Here is a 15,474-nt window from a genome sequence, read left to right as displayed (position 1 = left end):
CTACAGTTTTTTTTTAATTTGGTTTGTGGGCCCTTGGAATTGTAATTGTAATTTTTAGTTGTCTTCAAAGAATGAAGATTTAAAATAATGTCTCACTGAACAGGTGAGATAGCTCAGTTGCTCTTGGGTCACTGTATATATATATATATATGCATATATATATATGTATATATATATGCATATATATATATATACACACAGACACACACACACACATATATATCTGTAAAATATATATATATATACATATAGATATATAGATATGTATATACACATGAATATAAATATATATATAAACTATATATATAGTTATATAGATATATACACACACAAATTTCTTATTAGATTTTGAACTTGGTTTTTTTTTTTTGAAAGCTGTCATTTATTTATTGAAGGAGAGCAAGTGAGTGAGAGACAGAGAGAGAGAAAGCATGGGGGCAGAGGGAGAGGGAGAAGCAGACTCCTCGCTGAGCAAGGACTCTGATGTGGGACTTGATCCCAGGACCCTGGGCTCATGACCTGGGCCAAAGGCAGACACTTAACCAACTGAGCCACTGGTACCCAAATTTTGAACTTCTTAAGTCAGCTGTTTGTACGTAATGCCCAAGATTCATACTATTGTACTACAGACTTTTTTTCAGAGCGATAAATCTTTGGCTCATTATGATTCCACTCAACCAAAGGCCTGCTGAAATGATTTATTATTTGTAGATGATACATTTGATGGTTTTTTTCACTCCATAGTCAGATGTGCTTTATTGTTAAGTGCATATTTAGCTTAGGTTCTTGAACTGTAATGGTGATCTGCTGCCTTTTAATTTTTTTTAAATAAAATTTGACTGGAAATGTTTGTCATTTTTTAATGAGTTAGCCAAAGAAATGCAGCTACTATTCCATATTAAGCTTGCATTTCTTCCCTAAATTCCACTTAGATTAAATTGGTTTTCTTTTTCTCTGATTTTTAATACCACAAAATAATTTCAGAACGTATTACTAGTTTAGTGTAACAACTAATGGTTTAATTTCATAGACCTCACTGTGACGTTTTTCTTGAGAGGTAAAGCAGTCCATTGGCAAAAGTGCATGTAATTGTCCTTCCTTCTTATTTGTTAGATTCTATTCAGTGATAGTCTTTTCTTTGATTATCAAAGACTCTCACTGCAGGCAGTGCTATTGCTTGTGCCTAAGAATATTACTGCAAGTTGTATCACTAATGCTACTTGCCAAGTCAATTGTACGGAAAGTTTCTCATCTCCTATTCATGTTAATCAATATCAAGCACCTGTGGATGCTTTAGGATGAGATTGTAGTGCAGAATTCATGAATTCTGTCCCCAGGAAATTTGCAGTGAAGCAGGTGCTGGATGGATTTTTTTCTCCCTCCCTACCCCATGAGCTCTGTTAATTCTACCTTCAGTAGGCCTGATGTTTGAATAAACCAGATGTCTAATAAATTATTTTCATGCACAGAATTTCAGCTTTTTGTACTCTAGTATAGCTTGGTCTTATTCCTGAAAGTTTAATAGCAATGTGATTTAAGGTTTTGTTTTGCTTTTTAAGAGAGGGATAGAGTGATTTAACTCAGGTGCTTTTAAGAACCTGATAAGTAATCCTATTGCCTTTCTTTTTCTAATTAAAGAATTCCTAAGTACCTTGAGGGGAGAAAAAAAGGCAATGCCTTACCAGCAAGGTACTTCCTGACTTTAGAGATAAAGCACCAATAAAGCCAATCCAGAAAAAGGGCTCTTGTCTAAGCTTTCTTGTTGTACAACCACAAGACTGGCAGCTGGTGTTTACTTTCTTTCAGGGCTTGGAGGTTAGAGCTTTATAGATAAGGGCCATCCTGATCATAAACCTGACTGCAGTGGCACAAAATAGGAGAGTTAGCCTATCTCTTCCTGCCTTAAATCCTGGTGCTTGCTTCACTTACCAATAATGTCCTTTGGCATTTTGTTTTCAGAACAGGTCACTTCCATTTGTATTAAAAACCTATTCAGGCAGATATCCTTTCCATTCAGTGATTTTCTTAATGGTGTCTGGGAACTCATCCTCTGCCTCTCCGTTGGCAGAAGCTGCTTCTCCTGTTATCTTGACATTTTCTAAGCCAAACCTCTTTCTAAAATCATCGAACTATTCCTTTGCTGGCATTAAGTTCTACAGCTTTAGTTCCTTTACCTTCCTTTTGGCTTAGGTTGTCATATAATGACTTTTCTTTGAATCATATTAGAGTCTATAGGTATGCCTTTCTTATAGCAATCCTGCACCCACAATAAAAGCAGCATTTTCAAGACAAGATAAAAACCGTTTCACAAAAAGTGCAAGGTTTTTGCATCTGCTGGTGTAGCTGAAGTGGTGGCTTCACAAACTGTCTTTTTTTTGTTTACATTGGCCCTTAACTTTGGATGCATTTATCTTTTTTTTTTTTTTTTTAAAGATTTTATTTATTTATTTGACAGAGAGAAATCACAAGTAGATGGAGAGGCAGGCAGAGAGAGAGAGAGAGGGAAGCAGGCTCCCTGCTGAGCAGAGAGCCCGATGCGGGACTCGATCCCAGGACCCTGAGATCATGACCCGAGCCGAAGGCAGCGGCTTAACCCACTGAGCCACCCAGGTGCCCTGGATGCATTTATCTTGAAATGGTGGGCTGCAGACCTCATTCTGTGGTACACGTCAGGCAATTCAACTTTGTCTTGTAATGCAGTGGCTTTTCTCTGCTTCTTAGCAGCACTTCCAGCATCACTGGAGGCACTTTGTGTGGGTTCCCTGGGGTTAGGGTTTACGGTATTACATTAAACATGAAAAATATGTGAGAACCACAAGAGATCACATTTTGCTGTGACATCAATTTTACTGGAGAGAGAAACTGTTCATGTGGAGGAATTAGTGTCACACAATATTTTAGGCGGATATTCACAACACTTGAGCTCACTGCAATAGCAACAGAAGGTGGCTATGAAATTACCACAGTAGTACAGTATGTGCTACATTTAATTTTATGTGACTTTGATTTAATACTGCATCTTTACATTTGCTTTCATTTCTTTCATCTGCAAATGGTGCCGTGTACTATCTGTATGTTTGGATACATTTTAACTTTTCATAGTAGATTTGTGTATATTTTATTGTACTAAATGATAAAATCTACACGTACTTTATGCACTCATGACACCTAGCTTTTTCTTAAATTTTTCTATATTTCTAGGCTATGTGATTCATCTGTGAGTTTTTTTTTTTTTTGAATTGTTACAAATTACCATTTTCCAATATACTTAATTGAAAAATATCTGTGTGTAAGTGGACCCGGGTTGTTCAACTCATGTTTTTCAAGGACCAGTGTAATATTGGGGGAGTTTACATTGCAAAAACCTTTCTAAGGTTACTTGATAATTTCAACCAAAAGTTAATTTGCATATACCCTTGCCTTAACAATTCAGTTTTTAAGGAATTTATCTTGGTATTTGCCCCAAAGTGCATAAACATATATTACTTATATGTTTTCCTTTATTATGTCATTGTTTATAACAATGAAAGAGTAGAAATGAGTTAAATGTTCACTGGTAAAGGCTGATTAAAGTAGTAGAGTAGAATAATAGACTCTTTTTTTTTTTTTTAAGATTTTATTTATTTGACAGAGAGAGACACAGCAAGAGAGGCAACACAGGGGGAGTGGGAGAGGGAGAAGCAGGCATCCCACAGAGCAGGGAGCCAGATGCAGGGCTTGATCCCAAGATCTTGGAATTAGGACCTGAGCTGAAGGCAAATGCTTAACTACTGAGCCACCCAAGTGCCCCTCTTTTTTACTTTGTATTTCAATTTTTTACAATGAGAATGTAGTGTAGTGATGGGAAGAGAAAATAGAACAATACCTGATTACATCTAAGATGATCCATACTGGCCCTTTGGGTTTGTTAGCTTTTTTTGTTCATTTCATTTTGCTCTGTGTGTGTGTGTGTGTTCCTTTTAAATTTTTCTTATGAGTTCTTTGGCAAATTTGGAGTGTCTTCATTAGAGATATGAATTAGGTGCTTTTCTAAACTGAAACCATAAACTTTCTTTTTTCCTTCTCTTACATTTGTCTTTTTCTTTTCACATGCCTTTGTGTATGTTTAACTGACTTTCTCTTTTACTGTACAGGCATTAATATAGACTATATAAGTCAGAAATTTACTTTACTCAGGGTGGTTGTATCTTTAAGGTATTGAAAGTATCGTGGTATACAAAAAACCCCAAAACAGAAACTGGGACCAGAAAATTTATATTTCCTTTAATATATTGAAATGTAAATTTCCCAAAACTCTAATGAAGACATTTAAAATTGTTCAATAAATAATACTTTTTAAAAAAGAATTGATTCATCTCCCTGAAATGCCTGAGGGGGAAGAATTTTTTTTTAAGCATGACCTTACTTTAAAAATTCAGTAAATGATAGAGGACTCTATTCTGAGTTTTGTTATTTTCATGTCTAATAAAGATATTTGTTAAATTATATTTAGCCCATGATCACATTATAATTTTATGTTAGTTGTTGTGCTTTTGTTCATTTGAAACAGATATACTGATATTTTTTAAGCTGTATGTTCTAAGATTAATTTATTTTTGACATTGAAAAATATATTAATTTCAAATAGTTCTTGTAGAAGTTCTTTGGGGAAAAACCAAGTATCCTCCAAATATCTGATATATTAAGAACTCAATATTTATAATGAAGTATAATAATAACTAAAATTTACATAGCATGTACCTGTGTATCTAACACTGTGTGTTGCACATATATTAACTCATTTAATCCTAACAGCAAGCCTAGGAGTTAAGAATTATTATTATTATTATTATTAAGATTTTATTTACTTATTTGATAGACAGAGATCACAAGTAGCAGAGAGGCAGGCAGGGGGAGGGGGAAGCAGGCTCCACACTGAGCAGAGAGCCTTATGTGGGGCTCAATCCCAGGACCCTGGGCTCATGACCTGAGCCAAAGGCAGAGGCTTTAACCCACTGAGCCACCCAGCGCCCCAGTAAGAATTATTATTATTCCTATTTTACAGATGAAGAAAATTGAGACATAAGATTTACCCATGGTCATATGATTACCAAAATGCTGAGCCAGGGCTTGAACCCAGGCAACATAGCTGTAGAGTCCATAATCTTCACTAAGGGTGGACACTAGTGCCAATGTTTAGTAAAGACTCAGTACATTTTTGTTAGACCAAAATTAAAAGAGGGTAGCATTTAAAAGCAGTATTATGTAAGTAGCATTTTGTTTATAGTATAGGGAAACAATATACCAAATTTTTCAAAAGAAAAGAAAGGAAAATGTAAGGATATTAGCATTATTTTAGATGATTATTTTCTTGATTCCCCATGAAGTTTAAGATATTTTAGATGTTTTTAGATGGCTATAACCATTTATATATATATGACCTTTGGAAACAGTGATAGGATCATTGAAGCTTTTCATCTAATATTTTATTCTGCTTGTTTTGTTTCTTTATCTTTTCAATCAAGAAACATTTAGTGTCACTAAAAAATGTGCTATTAAATTTGACAAGAAGTATAAACTAACTTGATAAATATGGAATGAGATGGTGTCTTTAGAATATATTTCATTCATCAGAAAAGGTATTTATATGAACATCAGGGGAGAATAATTTGGTTTCCTTCATTTGGAATATACAATTTACCTTTTGCTATTGAGATCTATAAACTATGTGCTATAGCATGGAAAACAGTTATTTTTGTGTATGGATGACATTGCCAGAGTTCTTTATCTCTCTGTGAAGACAATGTTCAGTTTCTGTCATTGCATACCTCCTTTGTCATAATTATCTTGCTTTCTCACCTCTCCTTTTCGTATTTTATTCTCTCTGTCGTTTCCTCTACTCTTCTCTGTCTACATATAATCATAATTACTTTTTAAAATCAAATAATTTATTTTCTTATACTCTACCAATTATTTAAAATTGTACCATTTTTTTTATTGCTTCATATTTGAACCTTAAATTTCTTATGGATTTTTTTTAATCGTAATTACTTTTTAATGTAGGTAATGGGATGCTAGGATGTTCATAGCTTACAGAAAGAAAGCCTGGATCATTCTTCCTTCTCTTAAAACTTACTGTTGGAGATGCCACTTCCAAATAGGAATAGTTCTATGATTCATCTCACTGTCAATCTCATAGGGAGAAACATGTCTCCTGCATAGAGACCCACTAAATATTTCTGAACATGACCTTCAGCATACATCATTTTGAGAGGGAGTTAGATGAGTGAGTAAGGTTCTTCAAGGCCTACTAAAAACAAGGCTGTGAATATAACCCAGCAATTCTGACTTCGAGTTTTGTGGTATTTCAGGAGTACTACCTTAAGATGATCCTTCTTTTTATGTAAGGGATAATTCTTGCCATACTGAACATAATAGATGACACTAGGGGTCATTTGATTTCCTAAAGTTTGAACATAACAAATTGATTAGAATTTTACTTGTAGACCTTTCTCTAGGGCTAACAAAAATTTTGCAACACTGCTGTTCATGTTCACATATCCCTCAAAAATCACACTCAAAATTTACATCTTTTAAGTTTTCTAAGCTTATCAAGATAATTTTTAGTGCCTTATCCAAATATGTTCAGCTGGGTCCAGGAATATTTGTGTTCTTTTTAAAAAATCACTTAAATTAATTTTCTTTCTTTTCACATTCAACTTACAGAATTAACTTCTGGATTTGTATTGAGTTGATAAAACTCTAAAGAAATGATATCATATCAATTAGAGCTATTATAACTGGCAATAATCTCACTTTTTTTTTCCTACCTTAGTATAATCAGCATTTACAGGAAAAGAAAGGTTACCCAGACCATTTCTGTTCATGGGTCTAATCTGCTGAGATATACATTTTTTTCTATAAAACCAATGTCAAAGGTAGTCATGAAAAGCTCAAGCATCAAAAGTAAAAGTCTTCTTTTTTTATAGCAAAGAGAAGGAAATGCATCATAAAATATTAATCAAATTTAACTACCTAGCGATTTTATTTTGGTCCTTGATCAGTATGAATGGACATATCCATACTTCTACATCATTGCTGGGATTACAAATTACACCTATTTTTATAAGAAATGGAACATCTTTAGGGAAAACAGTACTTGAACGGTCTTTACCCAGCACACATTTAATACAGGACTGCTTATATGTGAGATAAATTTAAGCACTAAGGGCGTTGAAAATACTTCCAAGTCATTGTGTCAGCCCTACTGTTATGGGGCAGCTCAGTGATAAGACCAAATATGGGAGGGGAGGCTTCAAGGCAGACAGATAGTGATAGATTTATTCACTCTTTCATTAGCTCATATATTTACTCTTTGATTAAGAAATATTCATTGATGGGGCTCTTGGGTGTCTTAGTTGGCTAAGCATGTGCCTTCAATTCAGGTCATGATTCCAGGGTCTAGGATTCAAGCCCTACATTGGGCTCCTTGCTTAGTGGAGAGTCTGCTTCTCCTCTCCTTATGCCCCTCCCCTCTGCTCATGTTCTCTCTCTCTCTCTCAAATAAATAAAATCTTTAAAAAAATATTCATTGATCACTTACTGTGTGGAATGCACTTGTCATCACTGAAGATCAGTGATCAGTTGAAATAATACTTTCTTAGCCTTCAAGAACTGTACATACCTATGGGGATGATGATATTAAACAATAATTGAAGACTTATTTAATTGCAAGTATAACTACGACTGCAAAACCGAGAGTGGTATGTTAATGAAAGTGTATCACTGGAAACCTGATAGAACTAATGGATTGAGGGAAAGTTGAGACCCAGAGGTTCAGCAAGAGTTAGAGAACAAAGCCCATAAATCTTTGGTCAAAATAACTTTTGAGAGAGATAGTCTAATATCCGGGATAATATACTAGAAGTGAGTTAATTATTTTACAATTTTATAACCCTCAAAGGCAGAGAAAAGTTATGACTGAGATGATTAGTTACGAATGCCCTATCTAGTCTCTTTTTCTTCTTTACTAACAGAACCCAATTTTATTTGAAGAACAATGTACCCAGCTAAAAAGACTACTTTTTTCAGGTTGCTTTATAGTTATAGGGTAGTTATTTGAATAGTTTTAATTAATGAAAAGGAAGTAAAAGTTATCAGATTGGGAAAGTTCTTCAGAGAAGGTTGTTCAGTTATACACATTTTTTTTTGGCCTTTTGTTCTTTCCCTCCATTTCTGAAATGAGAATGTTATGGCTAGAGCTATGGTGCATATTTTGGGAACATAAGAATGGGGGCTACAATATAAGAAAGGTGCAAGAGAAAGTATGGAAGGGCCTACATGTCCAATGCTATTGTGGAGCTCCTATGCTCCTGGATTCTTAATGTCCACTTTCTTTCACTGAGGGAATAAAAGAAAAATTTGCCTGCAAATACAGAAGGCAAATAAAATCTTATCTGAGGAAACATCAGAGAGCTATAAATCCTCTCCCTGCTCTTATATTGATGAAGAAAGAAATAAATATTCAAATAAATATATTTGTTTAATGAGCTATTTATATGTTTATGTGTCTGTACAAATAAATATACGTATACATATGTTTATGTATTTATACAAGTAATTGTATTTATACAATAGGTAACAAGAATTGAAAAGTGAAGGATATCATTTGTAGCTACGGTGATCAAGAATGGAAGAAGAGGCTCTGCTTGAACTGGGTTTTATAATTGTTAAGTTTGCCTCCAAATTTATTTATTTTATTTTATCTTTTAAAATATTTTATTCATCCATTTGAGAGAGAGAGTGAGAGAGAGTATGAGAGGGGAGAAGGTCAGAGGGAGAAGGAGACTCTCCATGGAGCTGGGAGCCTGATGTGGGACTTGATCCTGGGACTCCAGTATCATGAACTGAGTTGAAGACTGTCGCTTAACCAACTGAGCCACCTCAGTGGCTTTTTAGGATTTTTAAAGGATTTTTAAAATCCTTTAAAAAGGATTTTAGTGCCAAAGAGAATGTTCTGAAAATTTTTTCCATAGTACTCAGGAACCAATATACTTTTCCAGCAGAAGTTGGTCGTGCTTTAGTATAACTTCTTTGCCACTGTGATGCTGATGGTTTAAGATTGAAGACCTAAAGTTTAAAGAGATAATACAGTTGTCAGGTATATTTTAGGGCCCATAGCAGGATTGTTTTGGTAGTTAAGACAAGAAAGGGATAAAGTGAGAGAAGTTACAATAAATATAACTAATGATTTTTAGATATGGGAGAGGAAGGTGAAGAAAAAATGCAGCTTTCTATTTTCAGAGCTGGTTAAATAAGGAATTATTGTAGGTAGGTGAGGTAGTTGGGGAAGGAAAGATAAAGGGGTTTTATTTTAAGGCAGTCTGAGGATAATGAAACGAAAATGTCAGCAAATAACTAGAAATTTGTGATTCAGGTATGAATTGTATGATAGAGAAATTAGGTGAAATCAATGGTTTTATTGTCTACTTATTGCCAGCACTTTTTATTATTCTTTACTGAATCTTGAAGTATCGTGGTATAGCTGACATTTTTAGTTCCTTTTATAAAACAGTGTTAGGGTAAAAGTCTTTTCTAGTGTGTCAGGAGATTATGGGCAATAAAATCAGTATTTTCTATTTTTGCCTATCACTTACAATTAACAGTATAATTTTATATTTGTAGTAAAATATTTTTGTTCTAAAATAACACTTATTCTTTCCCAAGTTAAATATTTAAAAGTGTATGTGTTCAAGATGATGAATGTTAAGAAAGCTGAAAAATGGCAAGGGTAACTCTACATGTTCATAATTATAATTTGTGACAGGCAGATAATTTGATCATCATCTGAAATGCCTTTCTTCTCTATAAATCTGAAATTAAGCAACTTGGATAAGCATATTGGTAAATTGCTTGTTTTGTTTTGTTTTTGTTAAAGTTTTATTTTTATCTTATTTTTATTAGTTTCAGAGGTAGAATTTAGTGATTCATCAGTTGCATATAACACCCAGTGCTCCTTACATCAAGTGCCCTCCTCAAAGCCCATCACCCAGTTACCCCATCCCCCCACCCATCTCCCCTCCAGCAACCCTCAGTTTGTTTTCTATAGTTCAATCTCTTATGGTTTGCTTCCCTCTCAATTTCTTCTTATTTTATTTTTACCCCCTCCCCATGTATATTTGCTTTGTTTCTTAAATTCCATATATGAGTGAAATCATATGGTATTTGTCTTTCTTTGACTGACTTATTTCACTTACATAATATCCTCTAGTTCTATCCACATTGTTGGATGGCAAGATTTCATTCTTTTTGATGCCTGAGTAATATTCCATTGTATAAATTCCTTTAATCAAAGTTTTTAGCACATTCAGAAAAATTTCACTACACTTATGGCCTGTAATTTTTTTTACTATATATATCTATATCTATATCAAAATCTTTAGTCAAATATATATAAATATGTATATATATTTGACTAAAGATTTTGATTCAAAGCTTTGATTGAAAGTTTCATTGAAGTCTTCTTAATTGATAAGCTTCACTATAAAAGAAATTCCAGTGATTTTTTTAATAATTATATATTTGGGATTTTAAAATGAAATTTTATACTGGAATATACTTAGGCATGAAATAACATCCAGAACAATTTATGCAAAAAATGTAATGAAAATTTATTTTAGCCAAAGCATAGTTAGTGGTCTTTATTATATTATGCTTTCTAACATTTACTTATATAAAATGCTGTCAGATCTGTTGTGTATTGCTGTGGGCTCATCCTTCTAGTGATAATTTACCTGATAAGTACCATAAGATTAAGATTCTACTCTGCCTTTGTGGCTCTGAGTCACTCTTTTGAGTTTGGGGTTGAAGGCCTGAGGGTCTGTTTAATTTCTTCCTTCAAGTTCCACCCTTCAAAGTATTCAGCTTTACTCTTTAGCTTCCTACCTCGTTCAAGTTTAAGTTTCTTGAAGAGGCTTGTATTTGGGCATGGAAAATTTTGTAGGGCCTTCAACTTGGTTGACAGAATTGAATAAAATCACAAAGTATGTGAAATGGTTTTTCTAAAACATAAACGGGGTGACGTGTTTTCCTTTGAGGTTGGTTGAAACCAGTGATTTTTTTTTTAAACTGCCTGGGATACTGTCTTTATGTGATTCCCAACAACTTAACTACTTTTCATTGTTGTTTGTTTAGGGCTTAAAATACTAGAAGCTTTTCTTTTAAATAGCCAGTTGACATCTCTCCAGGCAAGGAAGATATCACAGGATGACACATAGTTTCACACCTAATAGAATTAATAATGCTAATAACAACAATGATGGCAGTAGAAGGAAACACTAGTGCTTATTATGTGTCAGATACCAGTCTAATACTTTTACATATATCAATTATTTTAATTCTATGATTATGTCATTTTTTGATAGGGCCTGGATTTTCCAGGTGAAATCAGGATACCTTAGATTTACCTTTAATTTGCGTTGAGGCATAGCTTTTATTTCATCAGGCATTTTACCACATTTTCCCTCAGTTTCTACTTGCTCTTGTTGCCCCTGGAAGCTGGACATGGCTTCTAGCACTGCCAGCCCCTCAAAAGTATGTAATTTTTAATGCTCTGTGTTTCTTTGAAAAACTGGCTACCAGTTCAAAGGCTGTCATTTAAGCCTATGACCTAGATTCATGTTCTAGCTAAAAAACTAAACCAGGAGGATGTGAATCAGTCATTTTTAGTTTTTGTGCCAGGACTCATATCTGCTGCAAAGTATGTGAAATTTTCTAAACAAAGGCAAGGGATACAAATAACTAGATTAAAAAAAAAAAAAGCATGAGAAATGTCTGTCATATCCACTCATCGTGTGCCTGTGTGCCTTTCTTATTTTCTGTGATGTATATAAAGGATCCCCCACAGAGATCTGATGATCTTACCTCTACATACTTTTTTTTCCTACATACTGTTTTTTCCTGAAATGGTGTTTAGAGTACCATCTGTAGGTATTGTTTAAATTATTGCTCTTAAACAGTGTTCCAGATTTGTCTTAGTAACAATTTGTCTAGGAAATTGACTTGAAATATCAGTCTCTTAGATAAAATGAGAATTGGCAGCAGCCAAAGCCATCAATCATATACAGGCTAGAGACTGGAAAAGGAATGGGTGGTGATGCCAGGCAGGGTGTTACAGAAGCCATAACCATGATAGCTTCAGATGAGAAAATTAAAATATATAGTAGGTACAATCAAGAGCTTTGCAAAGCTTCCCTAAACACTCTGAGTCTATTGTGTGCACGCAAGATTTCTTTGTGCTTTGGCACTCTCTCCCACTTTGCCTTCACACACCACAGAAGCAGTCCCAAAAGATCCAGAAGTCATCTTTGGAGCTACTACTGGTATTGTATATCTTCAGCCTACCCTTACTAAATATTCTGTTGATGCTGGCAAGCAAACAACTGCTGACATATTTTAGTTGACTTACAGAGTGTGGTAATTGCTCTTTGACATGGAACTTAAAGCAGAAATGTGGGTTTTCATATAAGAATTTCCTCCCCAATATACATACCATATTTAATGATTCTTTGGAAATAGAAGATAATGTTGTTGGCATATGCTTGAAGGAAATAAATGCATGAGAAACAAGAGAAAGTATGTTTTATAAAGTATGGCTTCTCAATGGACTTTAAAAGTATGATTTTTCAGTATCCAAATTTGACTTACTTGAAACATTAAAATACTTCCCCATTAGCCCAAACCCTGAATTTCATTGTTTATTATTATTTTTTTATTGAAATTAACTTTTGTAGAATAGTAAGATTATCTATTGCTTTTATGGAATTAGGTACCAATGTAAGTATTTTACTGTTTTAACTCATTTATTTCTCATAACAACCCTTATGACATATGATATAAATACTCTTATTTTCTCCACTTACAAATGAGGAAAGTAAGAAGCCCACAGTTTAAGTGGCTTGCCTAGGGTCCCTAAAAAAGTAAGGAGCAGATATTTGAAACCCGAGTCTAGAGCTGGAGTCTACACCATTAGCCATGTAAGTGTCCTGCCTACTAGAAAAACACTGAAACTCGAGAAGTTGTTTTTTTATACATAATAGAGATGAATAGATACATTACATAGAATATGTCATATTTTAAAATAATTTAAGGAAAATGAGTTAAAAAGTTTTTCATTGAAATAATTAGTTAATAGTTTATAAGCATTAATTGTGCAACAAATATATGATATTTTATATTTAATTGAGTTTAGAATTATTATTATAGTTATTAATTTCCATGTGACTTATGTTGATTAAAAATGTTAATATAACTGTATATATAAACAACTATAAATGATAAAAGGGGAAGGCTTTCAACTTAATTGGAATCTATTAAAAATGAAATAAGCAGTCTCATTTTTAGAATGAGTAAAGTGTGCTCACATAGAACAGTATAGTAGTGATAGTATTGCTTCTTATGAAAATAATCATTTTCATTCCTGTATGAAATTTGATTTTCATTATAACATTTGAAAATGAAAGTTTGATCTATAATATGAAAGGTTTTTTTTAAAAGAATATGGTCCTAAATTTCATAATTTCATAATTCTGTTTATTTTACCTTAAGTTTTGACAAGCAAATTTACAGTCTTATAAGAAGGGTATAAATTTAAGAATCGTCTTTTAATTTTTAATTAATTAAGAGAATTTTCACATTTTTCCATTTATGCCATTGCTTAGTGTGAACATCTGTGCTACATGGTTTTATGTATTTTCTATGTAAGACATGTTAATGCTCATCCATTGGAATTCTTTCAGGATATTCCAGCACCTGGCAGCTATGATGTTCAAAAATCATATGAAATGTCCCAAGTTCAACATAAATACATGCCGCCTCGTACTTTTGTGGCTAAACTGAAACATGCCTCCTTTCTTAGCACAACTCCACGGTGCCTGCAGAAAAGGACTGATGGGCCAGGTAAGTACAGACTGTTATTTTAAAGCTTTGAGAAAAAACAAAACAAAACTAAGGTTTCCATGTAAAAATAGACAATTATAAACATACCTTTATATTTACCATGTCTCTTATAAATATATAGGATAAAAAAGATATCTGCTTCCAAAGGGAAGGTGAACCATGAGAGACTATAGACTCTGAAAAACAATCTGAGGGTTTTGAAGGGGCAGGGGGTGGGAGGTCTGGGTACCAGGTGGTGGGTATTAGAGAGGGCACAGATTGCATGGAGCGCTGGGTGTGGTGCAAAAATAATGAATACTGTTATGCTGAAAATAAATAAAAAATTTAAAAAAAGATATCTGCTTATTCCCTGAAAGATTTTAGATTCTTTTTTCAACTGTAAGATTTGTTTGGAGTTTTATGACTCTCAATTTTACCAAAGACCATCTTATGAGTTTTAACTTAAAGTTAGTAAAGTCATTTTCTATTAGGGAAAAACCCAAAATTCTTAATATGCTAGAATTGTTAGAGGAGAAAGGCAACCAACCTATGATTTGTAAAGTCATATTCAATACATATACCATGTTATTCTCATGGCATTATTTTAATTTTTCTCAACAATCAAGAAAACATCCATGTAAGAAAAAAATAAACATTTTTGGGGGGAAATAAAATTCCAAAAACAATTTTGATTTTTAAAATTGGGATTAGTTCAGCTGCTAGTAATACTATTCTTAGACTAAAAATGAATGCATTAACTTTCCTTGGTAATGAGGTTAAATCAGTTAACTGTATTATTTCACACAGGAAAACTAGATAGAAAATAGGAACAATAGTTTCAACAATAATTTTGAAATATATTTCCACCAAACAACCAAACTGTTGTAATGGCTCTTTATGAGAGTATTAAAAGAAAAAAATGAAACAAAATGGAGAAACTCATCCAAGGGTTTCTGATGAAAAACATGTCAGCAAATGAGAATACTCAGAGAGCCTGTGATCCATAGAGGCTTACTTTGTTTCTCATTGTCTTTCAATAATCAAGTATATTGCCCAGTTAAAGGTCTGTTATACACCAAAATTTAACTTTTTAAAATTTTCTTTTTCTTCTCTTGAGTTACTGTACCATTGCTGATTTTGTCAGGTTTTAGCTTTGTTATGCAGAAGTGGTGCAGGGAAATTAATTCTTTCAAGTTCTGATATTACTATGTTCACCATCACCAAGCACAATCAAATAATAAATAAATACCCACTTAAGGATCTCTTGAAATAAATTATGTTGAACTTCATATTTTCTGAAGATTATTTTTTTTCTCTCTGCCTTTACTGCTCTGTTCCATAAAAATTGTTGTAGTTGGAAGGTATAGGAGTTTCAGTTAGGTGACAGGATTGGCACTGCGACTTTTCATTGTTTCAGGATTTGACATAGGGCAAGTAAATTCACTAATGGTTATATTAGTTTCTATTTTACAAAATTCAGAAAATATTTGCCACCCACTTGGCTCTCTTGAGAATACTAAAGATTAACAAGACCATATTTCAAAGTCATTTTCAGAAGCT

At 33.4% G+C, this 15,474-nt stretch overlaps 1 protein-coding gene across 1 annotated transcript in view; it reads left to right on the top strand.

The window, feature by feature from the left end:
- LOC132026660 (sperm-tail PG-rich repeat-containing protein 2-like) overlaps window positions 1-15,474 on the top strand; it is a 217,008-nt gene that overhangs the window by 104,491 nt on the left and 97,043 nt on the right. The window contains exon 6 of the mRNA XM_059414810.1: window positions 13,776-13,935. Within this exon, the coding sequence (XP_059270793.1) occupies window positions 13,776-13,935 (160 nt within the window). The remainder of the gene's footprint in view (window positions 1-13,775; window positions 13,936-15,474) is intronic.

Source organism: Mustela nigripes, chromosome 1, assembly GCF_022355385.1.
Source record: "Mustela nigripes isolate SB6536 chromosome 1, MUSNIG.SB6536, whole genome shotgun sequence".
Classification (NCBI taxonomy): domain Eukaryota; kingdom Metazoa; phylum Chordata; class Mammalia; order Carnivora; family Mustelidae; genus Mustela; species Mustela nigripes.
This window is presented reverse-complemented; position numbering and strand designations above follow the sequence as displayed.